Source organism: Phaethon aethereus (genome assembly GCF_964289735.1).
Source record: "Phaethon aethereus genome assembly, chromosome: 4".
NCBI classification, from domain to species: Eukaryota; Metazoa; Chordata; class Aves; order Phaethontiformes; family Phaethontidae; genus Phaethon; species Phaethon aethereus.
Genome location: NC_138578.1, coordinates 82,241,943 through 82,264,230, shown reverse-complemented (window position 1 = coordinate 82,264,230; position 22,288 = coordinate 82,241,943). Strand labels below are relative to the sequence as shown.

Genomic DNA, 22,288 nt, shown 5'->3' with positions numbered 1-22,288 from the left:
GAGCCCACAGATACGCAGGCTGTGGCTGAGGATGTCTCCAAGGAGGCTCCAACAGCTTGTGCCAGCACTCAAAAGGGGCTCGATGCCTTCAGCCAGCCAAGCTCCACTCTTCCAGATGTCCTAGCAAGAGGAAGGGGAGATACCTCCTGACCCACCTCCATCCTTACGCTTTCACGGAGAGAGAAAACCTTCAACCGAGGAGTTTTTGCCCAACATCGAGTCCACAGCCCAGTCTCGCTGAGGTCTGGGGTGGCAGGAGGAGCGTGGGGTGTGCTCAGCTGCGCTTACCAGTGTCTGCACCATATGCGGCCTCTGTAGTCTTAAACTCTTCACTGTCTGAAAGACGTCGAGAATCCCTTCTGCCTTCACCCTTTCCAGGACAGTGCTCAGCGCGCAGAAGGTGCCTGTTCTTCCTGCTCCGGCACTGGCAAAGAGAAACCAGAAGGTAAAGAAAACCATCTGTCCTGACCGTGTTGGCTTTGCTCAGGAGACAATCTGCAGGGGAACCACCAGAGAACTGGAGGAGCCAAGGGCCCTGCCCCAGCCTCTCCAGTTTAGCTAGGACATGCTCCACAAGCCTGAAGCCTCCTTGCTTAGCTGAGCAGGAAAACCTCGTACCACGTCTGCCTGGCCTGCTCCTGCACAGCCCAAGGGACCTTTGATCGTCTCCCAAGCTCCTTGTAGAGCAGGTCCCCTTGGATGTGTGGCCAACCCCTGATCCACCCGGGCTTTACCTGCAGTGCACAGTGATCGGGTGGTTGCCAGACTGCTGCTGCTGCTTCTGCACAGCCGCGATGATGTTGATCATTCCCTTCCCATCCCCGGGGATCCCAACTTCTGGCCAGCCGTGGAAATGAAACTGCCGAATCTGTCGGCTCTTGTTTTCCTGGTGGAAGAGCACAGCTCGAGGTCAGTAAGTTGGTGGGAGACCCGTACCAAGACACCCACCAGCTCAGGGCTTTGGGAAAACCACCCGCTTAGGAAAGGTGTCTGCTTGTGGAGGGGAGGCGTTCCCGTGGCAGGGGAGCAGGAGGGAGGCTGCGTGGTGTGCACGGGGAGACAAGGGATGTTTGGGATGATGGGGAGACGATGGAGCTGAGGATGCCAGAGGGAAGAAGGTTCAGCACTTGCAAGAGGAATGGCAAAGCACCATAAACATCAGCGTGGGTTAATGACAGCCAAGCCCAAGAGCACCCCAAAGTCCCCGCAGGGAGGAAGCCAGACTCTTACCCTGGTGTTCGTTACCAGCAGGTCCCGCACTGTATAGCTCTCGCACTCCTCCTCTTTTTTCAGCTCCACAGTGATGTCTCCATAGGACACGGAGCCGTCAGATGGCCAGTACTGGGCACACTTCTCCTGAGGAAGCATTACAGGAGGAGACAGGGTGAACACCCCATATTTTTCCCATGGGCTTGAATAGAAGAAGCCTTCTCCTGCGGCTGGAAGCTGCCTAAAACCGGGTGGGATCCCACGGGCTTGCTTCGGAGAGGAGCTGCCTGCTGCACCCACGGGTGCTTTGAGAACTGAGGGTCCAGAGTTGGTTTATCGAACATCTTCCTACCCTGGGTCTACAAACAACTGGATTCTTTGCATTCGAAGTAGAGGCTGAAATATATTTCCTGCCAGAGAAGGAGTGAAATAGCACCCAACGCGGGTGGCGCTGGCAGTGGCAGGCCCATTGGGAGATTTTTAAGGGGTCACACTGATTTATTTTGCTGGTGCCTAAATGCAGCTATCCCCGAGGACTTACCTGGCCTCTCTCCTCCAGCTCTGTTAGCATCACTATGGAGCAGGATTTCCACTCCCAGATCATCCTCCAGAAATCCTCTATCGTGTGCTGCAGCGGTCCTTGGCTGGCGATATAGGAGTCCTTCTGGCGATAACCCTGCAGATTGAAAACAGGGATAGTGGTGAATGGGCAGAGCCTGGATGCTGGGAGCAGCAGGAAGAAGTCTCTTGGACACAGTCGGGTTACTAGGGTCAGTTAAATTTTGGGAGCATCATGCCTGCCTGTGTGAATGAGAATAGCCTGGGCAGAGAAACCCGCTCTGACGGTGGGCTACGTCCCCACGCGCGGGCATTGCCACACGGCTGCTGAGCAACTCAGGTGCCATCAGCCAGCACTTTATCGTGGTAAGACCTTTGTTTTTAAAGAAATGCAGCTGGAGGAGGATCATATCCCCTACACACGCACACCCCTATCCACTTGCTGAAGAAAGATTTGGGTTTCCAGCACTCCTAAGTGATGTTGCAAAGTCTGAGTGCTAGAGCAGAGCCTTGCCTAAGCTCCAAGTACTTCAGATATGATTTTTACTGAGGATTTTTGGAAGAAGTAAGCAAAACTTGATGCAACTAGATGATCTTTAAGGTCCTTTCCAATCCAAACCATTCTATGATCTATGAAAACCAGTAAGTAAGTCTGGGTAACTGGCTCTTCCACAACCACAAAGTGCTTCCGTTTCCAAAAACCTCCGACGTTCCTCTGTGCCCTTGCTGCAGACTGTGACTAAAGAGGCTTCGTCATTTGGAGCTCGTCATTTAAGCAAAGTTCAGCGGAGGCAGGAAATTGAACCCTCAACAGAAATTGCTTACGTGACATTTAAGCTTTCTAATCTCGATGCAGAACAAGGCGGCTGCTCCGGGCTGCGTTGTGTCGGATGCTCACGCAGCCAGAGCAACCGGCGGGGACCCAGCAAAGATTTCAGGGAGCAATTAATTTTGGATGCTATAACTGGGAATAAGCTGATTTTACTGGTTCAACCAATGGCAGTAATTGCCCTTAGAGAAAAAAAAAAACCCACCTGCCATTAGGAGATGAAAATAGAAATTGGGCTAGAAAAGAGCAGGGCTCTGTCACTTAGCCAGCGCTGGCATCACCGCATGAAGATAAATACTCATACGAGATGTCCCCCTGAAGTCAACAGGATTACTCAGGAGAAAAGGATGTGCAATCACTTACCTCCTCCTTGGAGTGAGGAAAGCACTTAACCTCTCTGCCTCGCCTCCTCCCGTCACCCAGACAGGTATAATGGGATTGACCTGTTTTTTCTCAAGGGTTTTGGGATCCGTGTATTGCTCCATTACCTAATCTAGTGGATGTTTTCTGACCAAATGAACAGTGCCGTGTAGCAATCATTTCCACAGCTACGGGCATCTGCTTCTCCAAAGCCATCACCAGAGCCTGGAGTTGCAGAAGCGAGACCAGGATTTAGAGGCTCAGCTCAAGCTCCGGCTTTCCTCTCCCACCGTCTGTGGGTCACAAGGAAACTGTATATACAGAGGGGTTTCTTGGAGAAAGAAACTAGCACCATCTGGTGACACAAAGCAAAATCAAGTGGAAAGAGCCTCACAAAAACCAGAGAAGAAGTGTTTTGGGACAAATCCTTTCCATAGGAAGCAGTGTGAGGTAAAGAGTTTCCACTGGGAGAAAATGGAAAGAAGATTAAAGGAGACTCACGTCAATGAAGGAAGCATTTACGTAGTCTGTGTTCTCTTCACCTCTCTTCACTGGAATGATGACTCGGTTGAACTCATCTGAAAAAGAAGCAAAATGATCTGAGTTTTGGGGAACACCTTCAAAGCATGACTCCTTGATAACCATGCATGGCCTTTAGCTGGGAAGTCACCAAGCCCTAGGTGAGAGGACAGAGGTATGGGAAGGGGAGTCCTGCATTTATGGCACCCAGCTAGGACAAGGAGACTCAGTTCTGCCTTCTGCCATGCCCTGGTTTGGGGAAGGAGAAAGGGATGCTGAGGACTCCAGGAACAGACCTGCCCAAAACAAGGCTTTCTTCCGTCGAGGCAGAAAGCCTTGGCAGCATAAACCTGCTGAGAAAAAGGTCATGGCAGGGACAGGGCAGGATGAAAGCAAGAAAGCCCTGGGGGCCATGTAGTATTGGGCCATGAAAAATCACCTTGACTCTTGAGCCATGCCTGCTTGAGCAGGGGCTTGGACCAGATGATTTCCAGACGTCCCTTCCAACCTCAGGCAGTCTGTGACTCCACTACTGTGGGCACAAATGCCTCTGTCTTGACAGCTCCTGAGCACTCACAGAATCACAGAGTGGTTCAGGTTGGAAGGGGCCTTTGGAGGTCATTTGGTCCAACCTTCTGCTCCAGCAGGGCCACCTACAGCTGGTTGCCCAGGACCATGTCCGGGCAGCTTCTGAATATGTCCAGGAATGGAGACTCCACAACCTCCCTGGGCAACCTGTGCCACTGCTCAGTTACCCTCACAGTCAAAAAGTGTTTCCTGACATTCTGAGGGACCCTCCTGGCCTTCAGTTTGTGCCCATTGCCTCTGGTCCTGTCACCAGGCACCACTGGAAAGAGCCTCCATCCTCTTTGCACCCTCCCGTCAGGTATTTATAGACATTGACGAGGACTCTCTGAGCCTCCTCTTCTCCAGGCTGAACAGTCCCAGCTCACTCAGCCTTTCCTCACAGCAGAGATGCTCCCAGTCCCTTCACTGGGCTCTCTCCAGTATCTCCATGTCTCTCTTGTACTGGGGAGCCCAGCACTGGACACAGTGCTCCAGGCGTGGCCTCCCCAGCTCTGAGTAGAGGGGAAGGATCACCTCCCTTGACCTGCTGGCAACGCTTTGTCTATTGTGGTCCAGGACACCACTGTCCCTCGCTGTGGCAGGGGCATGTTACTGTCTCATGGTCAACTTGGTGCCCACCAGGACCCCCAGGTCCTTCTCTGCCAAGCTGCTTTCCAGCTGGGTGGCCCCCAGCACATACTGGTGCTGAGGTTGCTCCTCCCCAGAGGCAGGACTTTGCACTTCTTGTTGCACATCCTCAGGTTCCTGTTGTCCCATTTCTCCAGCCTGACTCCTGTCTGTACAATCACCCAAATGGTCCCCACACCCACCAGGCGTGCTTGCCCCAGGCATACAAAGAAGCCTTACATGGAATTATCTGAAGCACCCTGTTCTTCTTCATGTTTGCCGGCAAGTTGCCTGTTCTCATCTTGTCATTCTGAATTTTGATTGAAGTGAGCTTCTGCAGAGGAAGTAATGAAAGCAGGGACAGCTTTCAGAGCCACTCCGTGCCAGGCAAGCTCATGGTGGTCCCCGCAGCCCAGCACCATCCGAGTGGATCCACCAGGACAAGAACCACACTCACCTTGAACTCCTCTTCCAGCCCATTGCTGCTGGTCCCTGGCACTTTGTTGTAGATCTTCTGAAGGTGGATCTCTAACGAGGTCACCTCCAGCTCTGTGTCACCGTAGAGATAGTGCTCCAGAAGTGCTTGATATATAAACACATACTGCATCTGCAAGGGTTGCAGGGAGGAGCCATCAGCCTCCGCTCCACACTCAGTGAGCGCATCCCCGTGCCTGCGCACACACTGGCTGCAAACCCACCGCCCCACTGCCCACCCATGCTTCCTGGGCTCATGGCACCCTTCCGAAACCCCAGAAAAGTGGGTAACAACCTTCCTGCCACTGTACGGGACCGGGACCTTATTTGCTACATGACACAAAGCTGACACAACACAAAACTTTCTCCAAGTCTGGAGAAGAGGAGGCTGAGGGGAAACCTCATCGCTCTCTACAGCTACCTGAAAGGGGGTTGTGGTGAGGTGGGGGTTGGTCTCCTCTCCCAAGTAACCAGCGATAGGACGAGAGGAAATGGCCTCAAATTGTGCCAGGGGAGGTTTAGACTGGATATTAGGAAAAATTTGTTCACCGAAAAGGTTGTCAAGCACTGGAACAGGCTGCCCAGGGGAAGTGGTGGGGTATATGTCCTTTAAATATCATCCCTGGAGGTATTTAAAAGATGTGTAGATGTGCTGCTTAGGGACATGGTGTAGTGGTGGACTTGGCAGTGCTGGGTTAACAGAATCACAGAATCATTAAGGTTGGAAAAGACCTTTAAGATCATCAAGTCCAACCGTTAACCCAACACCACCATGCCCACTAAACCATGTCCTGAAGTGCCACATCCACACATTTTTTGAACACTTCCAGTGATGGTGACTCCACCACCTCCCTGGGCAGCCTGTTCCAATGCTTGACCATTCTCCTGGTGAAGAAATTTCTCCTAATAGCCAGTCTAAACCTCCCCTGGTGCAACTTGAGGCCATTTCCTCTCATCCTATCACTAGTTACTTGGGAGAGGAGACGAACCCCCGCCTCACCACAGTCCCCTTCGGGTAGTTGTAGACAGCAATAAGGTCTCCCCTCAGCCTCCTCAGTCTCCAGACTGAACAATTCCAGTTCCCTCAGCCGCTCCTCATAAGACTTGTGCTCCAGACCCCTCACCAGCTTCGTTGCCCTTCTCTGGACACGCTCCAGCACCTCAATGTCCTTCTTGTCGTGAGGAGCTGGTGAGGGGTCTGGAGCACAAGTCTGATGAGGGATGGCTGAGGGAGCTGGGGGTGTTCAGTCTGGAGAAGAGGAGGCGGAGGGGAGACCTTCTTGCTCTCTACAACTACCTGAAAGGGGGTTGTGGTGACGAGGGTGTTGGTCTCTTCTCTCAACTAACTAGTGATAGAACAAGAGGAAACGGCCTCAAGTTGCGCCAGGCGAGGTTTAGATTGGATATTAGGAAAAATTTCTTTACCAAGAGGGTGGTCAGGCATTGGAACAGGCTGCCCAGGGAGGTGGTGGAGTCGCCATCTCTGGAAGTGTTCAAAAAACGTGTGGGTGTGGCGCTTCAGGACATGGTTTAGGGGACATGGTGGCACTGGATTAATGGTTGGACTTGATGATCTTGAAGGTCCTTTCCAACCTTAGTGATTCTGTGATTCTGTGATCTTCAACTCAATCAGGTTGCTCAGGGCCCCGACCAACCTGGCCTGGGATGTTGCCAGGGATGGGGCATCTACCATCTCTCTGGACAACCTGGGCCAGGGTATCACCACCCTCATTGGGAAACATTTCTTCCTTACATCTAGTCTGAATCTGCCCTCTTTTAGTTTAAAACCATCACCCCTTGTCCTGTTGCAACAGGCCCTGCTAAAAAGTCTGTCCCCATCTTTCTCATCAGCCCCTCTCAGCCCTGGCAGCTGCAGGAAGGTCTCCCTGGAGCCTTCTCTGCTCCAGGCTGAGCCCCCCCAGCTCTCCCAGCCTGTCCTCCCAGCAGAGCTGTTCCAGCCCTCGGAGCATTTTTGTGGCTCCTCTGGACCTGCTCCAAGAGGCCCACGTCTTTATTGTGCTAGGGGTTCCAGATCTATGGTTCCATGAAGGGGATTAAAAAGAGCAGGACCCAGCGAAAGGCTCACTTGGTGCAGCATCCTTCCAAAATGAGGGATGATACTCAACCCTCACGTAGGCTTTGCTGCCGGCTGGGACCTACTGCATGATGGAAATCTAACTCCAGCGAGCAAAAGCCAAAAGGAACTGCAGCAGCTCACTTACATCTGTCTGTACCATCTGGCAGCGCTGAGCCCGGATCCGGCTCACGAAGCCGTAAACATCCACCTTCCTCTCTGCGTGCATCATGTCCAGCATGGCATCGATGACGATAAAAGTGCCCGTGCGTCCTACCCCGGCGCTGAAAGAGCAGAGGGGACAAGTGGTCAGTGCAGCAGTGTTGGCATTGGGGTCCCTGGCAGAGCAGTTGGGAGCGAGCCAGACGCTTCCCAGCAGCGAGCAAATAGCAACATCTATTTTGCAGCTGAGAGAGGTCCTCAGCCTGGTGTTCAGTGTCACCTGGGTTTTGCAGAGACGCACACAGCATCTCCAGCAACTGCCATGACAGGAGTGCATGAAGGCACAGAGCAGGGTGAGCCAAAGCAAAGCCTAAGCCAGCTATGGCTTCCAGAGTCCTTACGGGCTGCCTGTTCCTACCAGCTGCCTGCTGCTCCTTCCAGCCAACCTCCATCACATGAAGGTGACCCCAGGGGAAGCCTGGTTTCTGTGCTGGTAACTCAACCATTATGGAGAAGAAGAAAGAGAAGGCCAGCAGATGCTATGGAAAGACAAAGCTCTTTTGTCAGCTCCTTCCCTTACTGAAACGTGGACAGCTTCCCGTGGCTCCCCCAGGCTTGCTGCTGTGCCTGAAACCACTCCACGTGAGGTCAAACACCATGGTGCCTGCTCCCAGGCATGCCGTCAGCTGAGTACTGCCTTCCCGCAACAAGGGATCTTGCCCTCTCATGTCCAGGGCAGTGGAGAGCCAAGGGGGATGCCACTGATGCCCAGTGTTAAGCTTGGCTCACCCGGCATCCAGCTAACCCAAACGAAGACCACTCAACATGAGTTGTAACACCATCACATCGCTGATTCCAAGAAGTTCCTTCAATTCAGATGCATTTTTTTGAATGTCCTCATGTGGAACATTCCCATTTAACATGGGAAACTTAAATAAAAGTAATAAAAAAAGCCTGACTGAAAAAAAAATCCTTTTAGTATTAAATAGGAGACACTTTCCAAGTGATCCAGGAGAGGCAGAGGTCAGCCATGACCAGGACGTACCTGCAGTGCACAACTATTGCTCCTGCGTATTGGGGATTACACGTCTTCACCTTCTTCAGAAACTTCAGCATCCCGATGGGGGTGAAGGGGACCCCGAAGTCAGGCCAGCTGGTGAAGTGGAACTGAGTCACTAGGCGCTGAGGCTTCTTGTTCGTGACGTCGCCGACCTGAAGGGGAAAAGCGTATGCAGGTTAATGATAAATACTCAGATTTCCCTTCTTTCCCCAAAAGCAAGGGCAGAAAGGGAGCTACAGCCCCAAGATTGAGCTGAGGGGCTTAAGAAGCAGTAGCATCCATAAGCTGAAAGGGCACAGACTCAGGCTCCGGCGCCAAATTAGTCTCTAAAAGCATGACAATTTCATCACCCAGCATCACATCCCGCATCCTAGGGGTGAGAGATGCCAGCCTGGCCTCGGCTGTGGCTCCAACCTGGCAGAAGCTACCGTATTTCAGTCCCAGTGGGCTCAAACAGAAGCTGCTGCTCCATCCTTTCCCACACCTCTGCCCACAGCATCCTCAGTTGAAGGCAGGGGAGGAAATCACCCACATCCAGGCCACTGGAGTGAAGGGTGAGGCTCAGGAGAACCCTGCTCAGGGTCCAGACAGTTTTTCAACTGCCAGCTCTTCCTTGCCTGCCTCTGAGAGCAGCAGGAAAACAAGCAGAGTGACTAAAGCATCCAGAGCCTGCTTGGAGGATGAGAAAACGTAGCTACAGATGGGAAAGCTATCAAAACCAATGCATACGGCGCTAGATTTTGTCTCGGCTCATGGGATAAATGTGATTATTTGCAGGCATTAAGTATCTGTGGGTGACAGCAGGAACCAATACCGGTAACAGCAAGTACTGGAGTATTACAGGACTGAATTTCAGCCTTGGCATCCATCAGCTTCCCTGCTCCCAGTACAGCCGTGCTGGTACCTGCTGGGAACGGGCTCCCAGGTGTTTAATTAAAAATGGATGCCAGGGTCATTTCATCCCAACTCTGCTCTCACAGTGCCTCGGAGGACTCAAAGAGCATGCCAGTGCCTGTTGGATGCCCAGCACGGAGAGGGGAGGGATGGGATGGGAGATGCGAGCCCCAGCACCTGCTGGATGCAGAACTTCCGCACGGTGTAATCCACCAGGACAGTCACGTCTTCCACGGACACTCGGATGTTCCCGTACGTCCAGCAGCCCTGATCCGGCCAGTACTGAGCACACTTACACTGTGGGGAGACAAAACGGGCACAGGTGAGCTCTGGTCCCTCCCTCGCAAGCCTGGGACTGGCGGCAAGACGTGCCCATGGGCATGAGATGTGCCAGATTCAGATGAAGTTGGGTTAGATACCAGCCCATCAAGCCTTCTGGCACCCACCTCCTTCCTCTCTTTCAGGTTGGTCACCATGACAATTGTCGCGGTGTTTTGCTCCCAAATCATCCTCCAAAAATCATTCACGGTTTCTTCCTTTGGTCCTATGGGGAAGGTAAAAAGAAATGTTGCTTTGGGATCAACCCCTCAAGTGTTGGGACTGAAACCCATCATGTGAAGTCACACATCGTGGATGATGCAACACATGTTTTGCCAACAGATGTCAGTACAGGAGATGCTTTAGTGTCTGGGCACGTTGTCTAACCCAAGGAACAATCTTGTTACAAACTAGCTGGGCTTTTTGGATATGTTTTATGATCAGGAATTCCATTTTTAGCCCAAGAAGGGGAAATCAGACAAACGGAGCATGGAAACTACTTGCCCAAAGTCACCGAAGGGAAATTGTGGCCACCTCAAACAGTCCACAGAAGTCCTACCCTGGAGACTTGGGATTTAACCAAAGGATCCCATTTCAATGTGGCACAAGAATAGTTACCTGCTGCCCACCAGACAAGGAGCTAACTCAACCTAGACCTCCCTTGCCAAGCCTGAGGCTAAAGGCGAGCCAAGAGAATATCAGAGCCAAAGCTCTACCCCAGCCTGGTAGCACTGACGGACCTGATCCAGCCTTCTTTCTCCGGCAAGAGCCAGGCAAACTGACAGGAGATGCCCTAAACCACTTGCAAGCCAAGAGTGGAAATGCGAAACAGCTCCCACAGCAGGTAATCCCCTTTTGCTGACAGCAACCCCTCTGCGAGTGAGCATCTTGGTTTTAGGGACGTGTTTGGACCAGTCCAAGGAAAGCAAGCGAGTCAGAGGGCTATGGACGGTGACACACTCGTGTGGGCAATTGAGCTTGGGAAGATTCATGATGCTTGTAGTTCTCAGTAGCTAAATAGTCCTGTCTACCTTCTGAAGACCACAGTGAAATTTCTCTCCAAGGGCACAAGCCTATGTTATTGTCTGCTGAGGTTTAAAAAGGAGCAGAAATTAAACCAGGTCAACATGGTGCTCCCCGTAACTACAGATTTGGGGAATTTAATTAAGCAGCTCACTGGCAATATTTCCAGATATCATGACCACCTGCAGCTGTGGGCCAGGATGGAAGGACAAGGCTCAGGGCAGAAACACTTTGACATCCTCCAGCAATCAGTATTGCACAGGTAAAGCTTCTCTTCCTCCCTCAACACATCCAGCACTGATCTTTGATCAGGAAAGCCATTTTGGGAACAAACTGTGGAGCAGCCAAGCCTCCTTTTGACCAGGGGAGCTCTGCAAGGCGCTGTGCTGTGGTTAGACTGGCACAGCTCTGCAGAGCAGAAGGACCCCAGCCCGACTGCCACCAGACAGAGCTAGAGGAATAACAGAGCATTTACCTTGTGCAGCAATGAACTTGTTTTTCTCTTGGTACCCCTGCAGAGAAAAGGAGAAAAAGAAGACAAATGAAAGACCTGTAGCTTTCTAACACAAGAGTCATGAAGTGCAGCTACATCGTTAATAAACAGAGACATCACCCCTCTCCGAGGGGAGAAACAGCTCCGACAGCAGGGCAGAAATGATGGAAAAGGCCTGTGCAAAAGGCCCTTGCCCCACAGCAACACACCCCACGCTCACATAATGCAAGAACGACCCCACTTGTTGGCACAAAGCACTAACAAAGTGGTATCCAACAGCCCTTCTGCTGGGATCAGACCCTGCATCCAGACCGTTACGTGAAAATCAGCATTAATTTTTGGGAGATGGGGCTGTTGAACTCACGGGGATTGATTCTGTGTATTTCCTAATAGATATTTATTTATGGGTGAAGAAAGGAGAAAGCTCTTTTAGGTCTTGTTTTTCTTCATAAGCCTCCATCTCTCTCAAAGTCTACTTCCTCACATTACCCTTTGAACTTATTTGAGCTATATGGTGATAACCATATAGGACCCATCTCCTCCTAGGAGCAGAGGAGGGCAATGCTGCTTCTATTTTAGCTGGGTTCCTCAATTTCTTTTTCATCCCCTTCCCATGTCCAGCCTTGCAAGCTGGGAAGTACCGATGATTAACCAGCCACACCATTCATCAGCCATTAATCAGCAATTCCCAATTCCTAGAGGTAATGGTTCCCAAACCCCTTCCAAACCAGCTGGCTCGCCCTTGCAGCACCCTGAGGAGTGCAAGTGGTTCTCATTATTTCAGAAGTGGGGAAAGAGAGGTGAGAAGAGATGGGACTATGGCAAAGCAGCTGAGCAAGGGCAGAGCTACCGCTAGAATTTGAGTTCCAGCTCTCAGCCTCTTCCTCCAGCCATGCTTGTCTGGGCTCAAGGTGCGGAGCAAAGCATGGTGAGCTCTACCACGGCCACACAAAGGTTACGAGATCAAAACCCAGTATAATTTATTGCTTCAGAGGAGCTGGGGAGATGTTAACGCAGGAGATAGTCTCTTAACCACCCTCTCCCAGGCACAAGTCACACCCCATAAAGGCCCCACGCTCCTGGTAGGACCAGGCACTGCCGGCTGGGGTGTCACTGGTGGGGATTTGCCCTTCAAATCACAAAACTCACATTAATGAAGGAGGCATTGATGTAGTCGGAGTCAGGAACTCCCTCGACAGGAGTCAGGTGAACCCTGGAATGATCATCTGGAGGAAAATTAAAACTCTGCATTAAAAACAAACCCCTCCACATAGCTGAAATCTGGCAGAGCGAGAAAGCCGGGCGCTGGAGCGGAGCCTGGGCTTCCTGGCTCCCCTGCACACACAAACGCCTTTATGCCCCCTAATTCTTCTTGCTTAAGCCTGGAGAGGTGCTAGACCTCACCCAAGGAAGCTTTTCTTCTGAAGAGCGTGCACATTTGAGGAAGCCCCCGAGCTAGCCCACCACCCCACGCCACTTGGCAAGAGCTGGCCATTTCGGCATTTCCCAGCCGTTTCACTTTCCACAGTCCTCCTGGCCGCTGACAGATCCTCCTCATAGGTATCTAAAGCTAAAGCGGATGCAGCCACGCTTCTGGGAGGTGAAATGACCTCGACCATGTCCTTGCCCATCCCAAAAACAGGAACAGGGAGCCCCGACAGCAGCGCTGGCCATGCCCCGCCCAAGCAGCTCTGATACCTACAGGGCAAAATGTTCACGTATCTGTTCTTCTCCTTGTTCTCCTCCTTGGAAGCAGCTTCGCACGTGGCCTGTATGGGACACGCTGGGAGAGCCTGCGATGGCAGAAAAGGGTGTTTTCCATGATGTTCTTATTTATCAGCAGTAACCACAACACAACTGGTGTGTCGGCGCACGCCGCACCCGAGCATCCTGTCCCTTCGGACATGTTCCCACCACCCACACCCCTCACCTCCACCCCAGCACCAGCTCCTCCTCCACACAGAAGTCAGGGTGACCATTTAAACAGCCTGGGCCAGACCAGAGAGTGCAAATCCCTTCTGAAAAGTGGTATCTGGAATCTCAGGACACATGAACACGAGGTGGCAGCAAAGGCTCCGACACCAAACCCACCAGCCCAGCGATCAAGGAGCTCATTTCTGCTCAGGGAGGCTCCTGCTGATATTTCCTCTGTTAATAGTGATGCTAATGGTGACCTGATTAAAGCCCCCATGGCCCGAGCACACCCAGTGATGGGAAGGAGCACCCATACAGGGACTATTCTTCATCCAGCAGCGCCGGGGACCTTTGGGTTGGGGGGTGCTGGGGTCACAGGTGATCCCGTCGTGGTCACAGCAGCCGGGTTTCATGCCTGAGCAGAGGAGGTGCTTCCCCAGCACTGCTATTCCACATCCTCTTTGAACAGTGAAGAGGATGAGAACATACTGGAGGTATTCACCATTCCTTCCTCCAGACGTGTTTCGGCAACGGAAGTCTCCAGGGCAATCGAGTATTTATAACCCGAAAGATCCCCCTCCCTGGGTATTCATTGCGCCTACTTAGTTTCATTGCAGCACGGCCAGGAAGGGTATCAAGTTGTGCAACAGCTGGAGAAAGTTGAGTAGCTTTTTATTTATCTTCTCATCATCCTCATATTGCCATATCGTGCCTGGGACCCAAGGCTTAATGTATTTGCAGTGTGGACAACCAGATCAATAGTGGGTTTTCTTTCGTTAATTAGGCTGACAGAGAGTCCGGGTAGTCCAGCAGCTCCTACGTTACATGCTGGGATACTCCAGCCAGTTATTTAACGTCGTCCCCTACCTCATCACTGCAATGCCTATTTTTGTATTGCCAAGGTGAAACAGGTTTATCGTCACCAGAAGATGCAGAGCTCAGCAACATCAGGAAGAGGTTGTAGTCATCTCAGAAGAGATGCTCTGGCATCGTGGGATAAGCACAATACCAGAATTATTACTCACTGCTGAAGGTCAACTGCTATCCTATAAACTGCCATCATTCTGTTTCAGGGTTAACAGCTAATCAGCTAACAGTTAACAGGGTATTTTCTATTTCTCTGTCAGAGCTCTTGTTTTGGCTGTTTGTGGGTTTAAGACAATGACACGGCACACCATCATTCCCTCCGTGAAGCTCCCAGATAAGCTCTTCTGAAGCACGGCATCCAGTACCGGCCCCTTTATTAACTCAGCTACCCCCGGGTTGATGTGCTGTCCCCAGGCTGGGTACCATGGCACACTACGGCTCCTCTCTGATGCACCAGCCATTTTGCCGCCGCTCTACGAAGTGCGACCAGATTTTTTCCTGCTGTGCGTCGTTAGCCTAACTCCGAAAGCAGCCTGCAGGATTTAAGGGCAAGAAGCAAAGGCACTCACGTTGAACTCCTCCCGAAAGAGCTTGTTGTCATCTGCCATCCGGCGGTTGATCTCCTCTTCCAGCTTATCGACGGGCAGAGGCGGGTATTTACGGTTGGTGCTGGGGGACCGGGCGAGCAGCGGCATGCTCTGAGGCTCTGCAACGACACCCATGCATCAGAGGTGCCCACCCAGCCGCTCCCCATGCCCATCACTCGTCCATGCCTGCGTGGCCACAGGGACCTCACATGCCCTGGGCTGTCCACTTTTAGGGCCACCTCGTATCCTCACTGTCCCGTATTTTCACAGAATCATGGAATGGTTTAGGTTGGAAGAGGCCTTAAAGATCATCTAGTTCCAACCTCCCTTCCCTGGGCAGGGACCTCTTCCACTAGATCTGGTTCCTCAACGCCCTGTCCAACCTGGCCTTGAGCACTTCCTGGCCTTTTGTTCTTCCTATGGACAGTGCACAAAATTTTGGCGTTGCTACAGTAACACAAAACTCTTCCAGCACCCTGTGGTTGAGCACTATGCTGTCGTAGAGGCAGGATAGGAAAATGAGAACCATGTCTAACAACCCCACGCAACGCTACAGGCTTGGGGAGGAGCGGCTGGAGAGCTGCCCGGCGGAAAGGGACCTGGGGGTGCTGGTTGACAGCCGGCTGAACATGAGCCAGCAGTGTGCCCGGGTGGCCAAGAAGGCCAACAGTGTCCTGGCCTGTATCAGCACTAGTGTGGCCAGCAGGAGCAGGGCAGGGATCGTGCCCCTGTGCTGGGCACTGGTGAGGCTGCACCTTGAATCCTGTGTTCAGTGTTGGGCCCCTCACTACAAGAAGGACGTTGAGGTGCTGGAGCGTGTCCAGAGAAGGGCAATGGAGCTGGGGAGGGGTCTGGAGCACAAGTCTGATGAGGAGCGGCTGAGGGAGCTGAGGGTGTTCAGTCTGGAGAAGAGGAGGCTGAGGGGAGCCCTCATCGCTCTCTACAACTACTTGAAAGGGGGTTGTGGTGAGGTGCGTGTCAGTCTCTTCTCCCAAGTAACTAGTGATAGGAGGAGAGGAAATGGCCTCAAGTTGCACCGGGGAGGTTTACATTGGATATTAGGAAAAATTTCTTCACTAAAAGCATTGTCAAGCCTTGGAACAGGCTGCCCAGGGCAGTGGTGGAGTCACCATCCCTGGAGGTGGTTAAAAGATATGTAGATGTGGCACTTAGGGACATGGTGTAGTGGTGAACTTGGCAGTGCTGGGTTAATGGTTGGACTCGATCATCTTAAAGGTCTAAGGGTCTTTTCCAACCTGAATGATTCTGTGATTCTGTGTCATCAATATTGAGGGATGAAGACCCCCTCGCTTTGAATTCAGCCTTTACTCTCACTCACATGGAGGTTTTGGCACCATCACTGTGACATAACTCCCAGGTGGACACAGCAAAGGTAGCTGTTACTTGTGGTTCCTCAGCGAAGCCATGAAAGCCATGCAAGGGTTATACCAACACAACCAACAGTTTATGAAGTTCACAGCTTTGCTTATAGCAATGTAAAACTTGGGTAGGGAAGGTCTTAGCTGCCAATGTAAAAAAAAAGGTGCTGATTTTAAGTTAGCGCTTGCTCCGAAGGTGTTTGGTTTATGTGGAGAGAGCTCAGAAAAAGGATCTGAACCGAGTATAAGAGGTGCTGGTGCCTCTTCAGCTGTTACTTCAGTGCCTACATACGGACAGAGATGTCCAACTTCAGATCCTTAATGGGCAGCTCTGGCTCAAAGCCAGAAAATGAGACAAGCTCATGGACAGAAGAGTTTACACGTTACAGCAGGCTTGCACAAGACTTTAAAATTGTATCTATGCATCTTTTAGACATCTAAAAAAGTTTTTATGAAGAAAAAACAATGTATTCCCTGCTTTCTCTCAGAAACGTTAGTTCAGTGCCTACAGTTGCATGAAGATTTGCACAAGAGTTTTAATCAGCCATCATTCTAACTTGAAAGGGTAGAAGGATATTTAATTATTCCCCAAAGATGTGTATTTTCAAAAAAGGTGCTTATTTCAGTCAAAGACTTATTGTGAAAATTGAAGAGGAATGTGAGTAGTTCAGTGTTGGAAGTGATTGCACATTCTAATATTAACCACTTGAGGGCAAACATTTTGTCGCTGGAATGAAAGTTGGGAAATAAATTTTCATTCTATAAGAGCTTGCCAAAATCATGAAAAACAGAGAACGTTTAGAACAAGAAACAAATAAAAACATTGATGAAAAAATACTTTTCCACAAAAATATGAGGTGGGAGAACAAAGCTGTGGCATCCAGCCCACCAAGCCCTCAGGCACCGTCATTGCACTGCGCTCAGACTTCTACAGTACTGCATCCACAGGCTTTCCTGGACTTTTACAGAGGTTTATGTTCTGACGTATCATATTTATATTATTCTGGCGCATTTGTATTTATTCTGGTGTATAAAAGAGGCCACTGGGTATGACGTTGACCACAGGCCCAACAAGTTGCATGTGTCTTACTGCTGTAGTGGAAGGGGAAAGGCACTGCCTGGTCAGCAGACCAACCCGGGCAGTTCTGCGCTGCCCAGAGAGCTGCCCTGGAGGGCACAAACTAAACCTGCTTTTGCCACTTCAAGGGTGTTATGACATTTTTGGAATTTTTACGATTTTTAGAAGAATTGATGGTTATTTCACTAGCTAACTTTGGCTGGTTCCAAGCGGTGGAAAAAAACAACCCTGAAATATTCCACTGTTACTCCGAAGAACGTTTGCATTGACCCGTTTTGATCTGAACAGAGCTTACTGCTTCTGTGAGATGCATTTTTGCTCCCCGTGTCGCACCGATGCGGGCCTCACCTGCATCATCCGTCCGGCCATTGGACAAGCGAAAGGAGTTGGAGTGACTCCCTGCTTGCTTGTATTTCTTGAACCTACCGAAGACAAAGGAATGGAGAACATCAGTAGATACCCACCAAAAAGCCCAGGTTACCTTCTGGATGAGAGGTGCAGCCACAAAGGGCTTTCCTCACTTTCTTATGGCTTGATGAACTAGCTGGTGGGTCCAAGAGGTTATAGGACCTCTAAAATCCTGCCTATGGGCATAACTTCTAACTGACCATGTCTGGAAAGGCAGCAGACCAGAGCCAGGTGAAAGCCAGAAGGAGAAGCTTTAAGGCTGCTTTTTATGGAGGACACACCAAGGAGTTCCTGCTCCACCGGCTGATTCACCAAAGCACATAAACCCCAGGGTGATCCGTCCTGCAGCAAAGCCCTTCTCCATGTGCTTTTAACTTGAAGCAGATGCTTACGCTCCGTTTGCCTGAAGTTAAGGGTTTTGCTGAATCACTGGGCAGGCGGCAGCAGACAGAAACCCTTTTTTTAAGGGCTGCAAGCCAGGTGAGGAGGACTCAAACTGCTGCTGCCGAACTCCCGAGGCAAAACTCTCATCAGGTTCACTGCTGCGTGGACAGGCCCGGAGCCAAGAGACCAAGGGAATTTTTCCACCACTAAGGAAATAGCTTTTTCTTTTTTCTTTTTTTCTTATTTATTTAATTACCAAAATATTGAGTAAATAAAAATGCAGGTGATTAAACACCCTCTTCTAACGGAGCAGATATGCACTGAGGAGCTGGGAATGCTACATTCTGAGCAGCTCAGATGCTTGGATTTTTAAAAAATGGATCTAAGAAGGCTTCGCTATGCCATAGTTCCAGCTACAGCATCACCTAACGCTCCTAACAAGCTCCAGTCGTATGCCACCTGGCAGCGGAAGATGCACAGGCACGACGTACGGCTTTGGTACCCAAGGCACAGCTTGGCTCTGCCTGTTGGATCATGTTCGGTATCAACGTGGGAATCAAGGAATAACACACCCCGTTACACACGCAAAGGAGTTCTGGCTCAGGGTTCGGCTTCCCTGGATTACTCAATCTGAGACCCTTAGCCTTGCAAGGAAACCTCACCCGCAGTGACAGAGCTTTTTAACTGCACTGATAGGACTTCAGTTTAATCTATCCTACTAAATAGGACATTTTCAGTAGCAGAATAGGCATTACCCACAGGAGGATCAGCTTTATAGAGACAGGAATAAGCATCACTTACTAGATAACCCAAATCATCATTTTCATTCTCCTTACATGTTTCTTTTTAAACCACTGGCTGTGTCAGCCTTTAGCTTAGGAAACAGCACAAAAGGCTTATTCCTGTTCATTCAGTAATGAATTTCTGTCAAATAAGGGAAGTCACCATTAAAGTACTTCTTACCTTAACATGTACAGCACAATAATAATAAATACTATGACTAGAAGGGAAGACAGGGCCACCATCACAGCTATAATTGGAGTCTCATCTGCAATAGAAAAAGAAAGATGCGGTTATCAACAGCTGTCAAAAAACATCCAGCGCCACCATTTAACGCGGCAGAGCTCTACAATTCTCCTTGCATCATCATCATCATCATCATCATCATAATAATCATCATCATCATCATCATCACCATCATCATCATCATCATGATGATGATGATGTATTGAGTAAGGTTACGTTTGTCCAGTCTGACAGTGAAGACAGATACACAAGCTGAGCGAGCACCAGGTATCTGAGATAGATTAAAACCTGTAACCACTATTCAAAGCACCTCAGTCTTCTCTAAGAGTTATGAAATTGTGACCTTGGAGATGAAAATAACGATTGAGAAAGTTGTGAGTGGGCTATTTTAGGGGTTTCTTCTGCACAACGTGCCCATGGTGGCCCACCAGTAGAAGTTTGCTCTATCACCTGGGGACCTGCAAAGTCTTCTGCCTGAAGAAGTTTCTGAACAGGTCCATGAGTTTGGTACAGTATGATAAGGAACCTTATATTAAAACAGGTGAAAACTGTGGCCTTTGTAAGATCCCACAGATAACTCCCATTTGTAAGATTGTCACAATTTTGCTTCTGGTTCCTTGTCAAATAGGACAAGAGGGCAATGCTTCACGCTTCACCTGAACACCTTTAGGCTGAGGTTTGCTGGAGAGACTCAGGGCTACTGGGCTACTTATCATCTGCCTGGCTCATCGCAAAGAGGTGGCTCCTGCTGGGATTTCTTTCCTCCCTGGAAATACTGAGTTTAGAGAGGAGGGTTAGACAACCCATCGTGCATGCTCTGCACCGCAAAGCCACCAAGTATGAACTAATTTGGCTTGCTTCGTTGTTTGCTCCCTCACAGACACTTCTCAAGGGCAGGCACCGCACAATTCCCTTGCAAACACACTTAGATTAGGCACATCTGAAACATTCCCATCCTCTGGGACCCACAACAGATTTTTTTAAAAAATAAGCTATTTGTAACTTGGCCTGGAGGTCAGTGAAACAGTGGTCGGCGCAAGCAAATTACCCAGATGGGCTTGGAAGCCAAGCGGCGCTAACCAGATAGGAAAGTGGCCCTGAAGGGCATTTTTTCAGATAAATGTGGATGCCAGCGACGCCGGCTGGGGCCATTTTCATCTTCCATCAGCTCGCTCAATCTGTATGGGCCACCGCACTGTGGCTACATGCCTTGGCCCCGCGAGACTGCAGGGCATGACCCCCCTTTCCACCTTCTGTGCATCCATTTCCCTGCTCGGGCAGATTCCTGCTCCATGTCTCAGCAATCTGAGCCAGCAGATTTTCTTAGGTGGGATTTATTTTGTCCATCTTTGACTGCTGAGCTACCAAGGTGTTATATTTCTGCATTTGTCCCTCTGTGGTTGTGAGGTCTAGAAATGTTATTCCAACCAAAGGATAGGAGTTTTGTGTAATGATTTGAAGGCAATGACCTGGTATGGCAAATAAAAACACGAAATCCTCCCAGCCTTGCATGTCTCTCTTCTTTCCATCTACCGTCCTCGTGTGTCAGCGTCTCCCCCAGCCCAGCAGCAAGAAGCCATGGAATTTATTGGGAGGCATTTCTACCCCCTGCACGCTTGGTAGCTGCTTGAGCCTTAGCATTACCCACGACGAGGCTTTCCAAATGCAAGCCCAGGAAGGCAAAGCAACCACGGAGCCTCTTAGCCCAACCACAGCCAGCCCCTGCCTCTCCTCTAACGTGCTTCTCGTTGAGACCTCCAGCTGTAACCACCGCCGCCCTCCCGGCTGCAGGAGAGGAAGGTGAGCTGCTTCGCCAAAGCCCGCGGCGCTATGCCCCCACTACGCATCGTTGGGCCGTTTCTCCTGCGTTGGACGGAGCTAAGCCCAGCCTAACCGGTGCTGAGCCAGGCAGGGGCCGCTGCGGCGGCGCTGGTTGGCAGGAGACCTGATTTACGGGCAGGGGTTTCGGCGGGGGTGCCTCTGGCAGCAGGATGCAGGGAGCCCAGGGGGTTGTTTGGGGTTTTTTTTTTTGCAGCCGTTCTTTTGACACATCTGGCTGGATGAGTTAGAGCTTTTCCACGGCGGCGGCTAACCGCCAGCGTGCTGCCCGGCCCACCCAGCGAAGCCCAGGCAGGAAACAAGCTGGAGGGTCCCCAGCCAGTCCCTCCTTCCCCACCCAGCCACGGTGAGCGGTGCCACCCCCCTCCCAGCTCCCGTCCCGCTCGGGCCTCGGCACTGGGGCTTTCACGCTTGCAGTTCGCCTGCAGAGGGGACAGGGACTTCAACCCTCCGCTGCCACAGACTTGTGGTGCTGGAGCACCCACCTTGGTCCAGAGCCCGGAAGGCATCGGGATGCTTAATTCTTGTCCTAGCACCTCTGAGGAGGCAGCAAATCATCTTCCCATGCTTGAGATCATGTCTCCAACTGTAGGCACAGGTGCTATATAGCAGTCTATAGGCTGTCCCCTATACATCACACAGACCTGCGTGCAGGCACCTGGCAGAGAGGCACAGGGCTGAGCAGCCCTCCTTGCTCATTGCTGTCAATGCCCACCCTCAAAACATGAGTCAAATCGAGCAGACAAGAAACCGTGGGATTACAAGCAAACAAAATGGGGGTAACAGAAACGGAATCAAAGATGTAGGATCAGTATTCCTTAAACAAAATCCTCAGCATACAAGATGCAGAGCTCCTGGAAAAGCAAATCCTGCAAAATGGTCGCAGAGGGGGAGCAGGGCAGAAGCAAGACTTTAAATCCTGTCTCTGAGATCCCAGACAGGGCTTAAAGCACAGGGCAGCGACGTTCGCTGCGAACGTCGTAAAGAGGCTGCAGGAGAGCATCCGTGATGCAACCTCTATTTGTTTTCCCGCAGTACTTCCTTCTTGGTTGTCTTTGGGAGATGGAAGAAGAAGCCACACCAGACACCGTGGCTCAGGATAAACCAGTGAGTGTATTCACAAAATGCCTTAAATTACTCCCTTGGGATGCATTGCACACGTGCACATGCTTTGCTTGGGATAAGGCCAGACTCCTTTGATGCCGCTCGGCACAGTGGTCCTCCGGCCCCGTCTCCTACAAGGTGCTATCATGGCAGTGAGGAGCATGGGGAGAGGTATGCAACAAGCAGAGCGATGCTTCAAAGCCAGAGAATCCTCCTGAGCTCCAGGTCTCTCTGGAGAGACCTCTCTGCTACTTTCTGTCCATCCTGGTGGGATATGGATCTATTATTTCAACATGTCCGTAGGAAAACAGGAGAGAGTTCATTGCCTTCTTTCTTCAAAACATGCCTAGATGCCTTTCTGTAAGGTAGGCACAGCCCTTTCGGTGCCCATCGGAATGTCATGAGGTTCAACAAGGTCAAGTGCACCTGGGTTGGGGCACCCCAGTATCAGCACAGGCTGGGGATGAAGGGATGGAGAGCATGGAGTCCATGGAGAAGGACTTGGGACGAAAACCTGGATATGAGGCGGCAATGT

General features: G+C 50.9%; 1 protein-coding gene across 2 annotated transcripts in view; it reads right to left on the bottom strand.

Annotated features, from left to right (window-relative positions):
• Nucleotides 1-22,288, bottom strand: part of PTPRA (protein tyrosine phosphatase receptor type A) — a gene marked incomplete at its 5' end in the record, with an annotated part of 30,558 nt that overhangs the window by 1,430 nt on the left and 6,840 nt on the right. For both annotated transcript variants that reach the window (XM_081999801.1, XM_081999802.1), the window contains 17 exons: nucleotides 289-424; nucleotides 735-886; nucleotides 1,231-1,356; nucleotides 1,751-1,885; nucleotides 3,458-3,534; nucleotides 4,910-5,003; nucleotides 5,127-5,276; nucleotides 7,366-7,501; nucleotides 8,425-8,591; nucleotides 9,511-9,630; nucleotides 9,780-9,877; nucleotides 11,150-11,186; nucleotides 12,317-12,393; nucleotides 12,870-12,960; nucleotides 14,518-14,654; nucleotides 17,341-17,414; nucleotides 18,748-18,832. In XM_081999801.1, coding sequence (XP_081855927.1) covers nucleotides 289-424; nucleotides 735-886; nucleotides 1,231-1,356; nucleotides 1,751-1,885; nucleotides 3,458-3,534; nucleotides 4,910-5,003; nucleotides 5,127-5,276; nucleotides 7,366-7,501; nucleotides 8,425-8,591; nucleotides 9,511-9,630; nucleotides 9,780-9,877; nucleotides 11,150-11,186; nucleotides 12,317-12,393; nucleotides 12,870-12,960; nucleotides 14,518-14,654; nucleotides 17,341-17,414; nucleotides 18,748-18,832 — 1,892 coding nt within the window. The remainder of the gene's footprint in view (nucleotides 1-288; nucleotides 425-734; nucleotides 887-1,230; nucleotides 1,357-1,750; nucleotides 1,886-3,457; nucleotides 3,535-4,909; nucleotides 5,004-5,126; nucleotides 5,277-7,365; nucleotides 7,502-8,424; nucleotides 8,592-9,510; nucleotides 9,631-9,779; nucleotides 9,878-11,149; nucleotides 11,187-12,316; nucleotides 12,394-12,869; nucleotides 12,961-14,517; nucleotides 14,655-17,340; nucleotides 17,415-18,747; nucleotides 18,833-22,288) is intronic.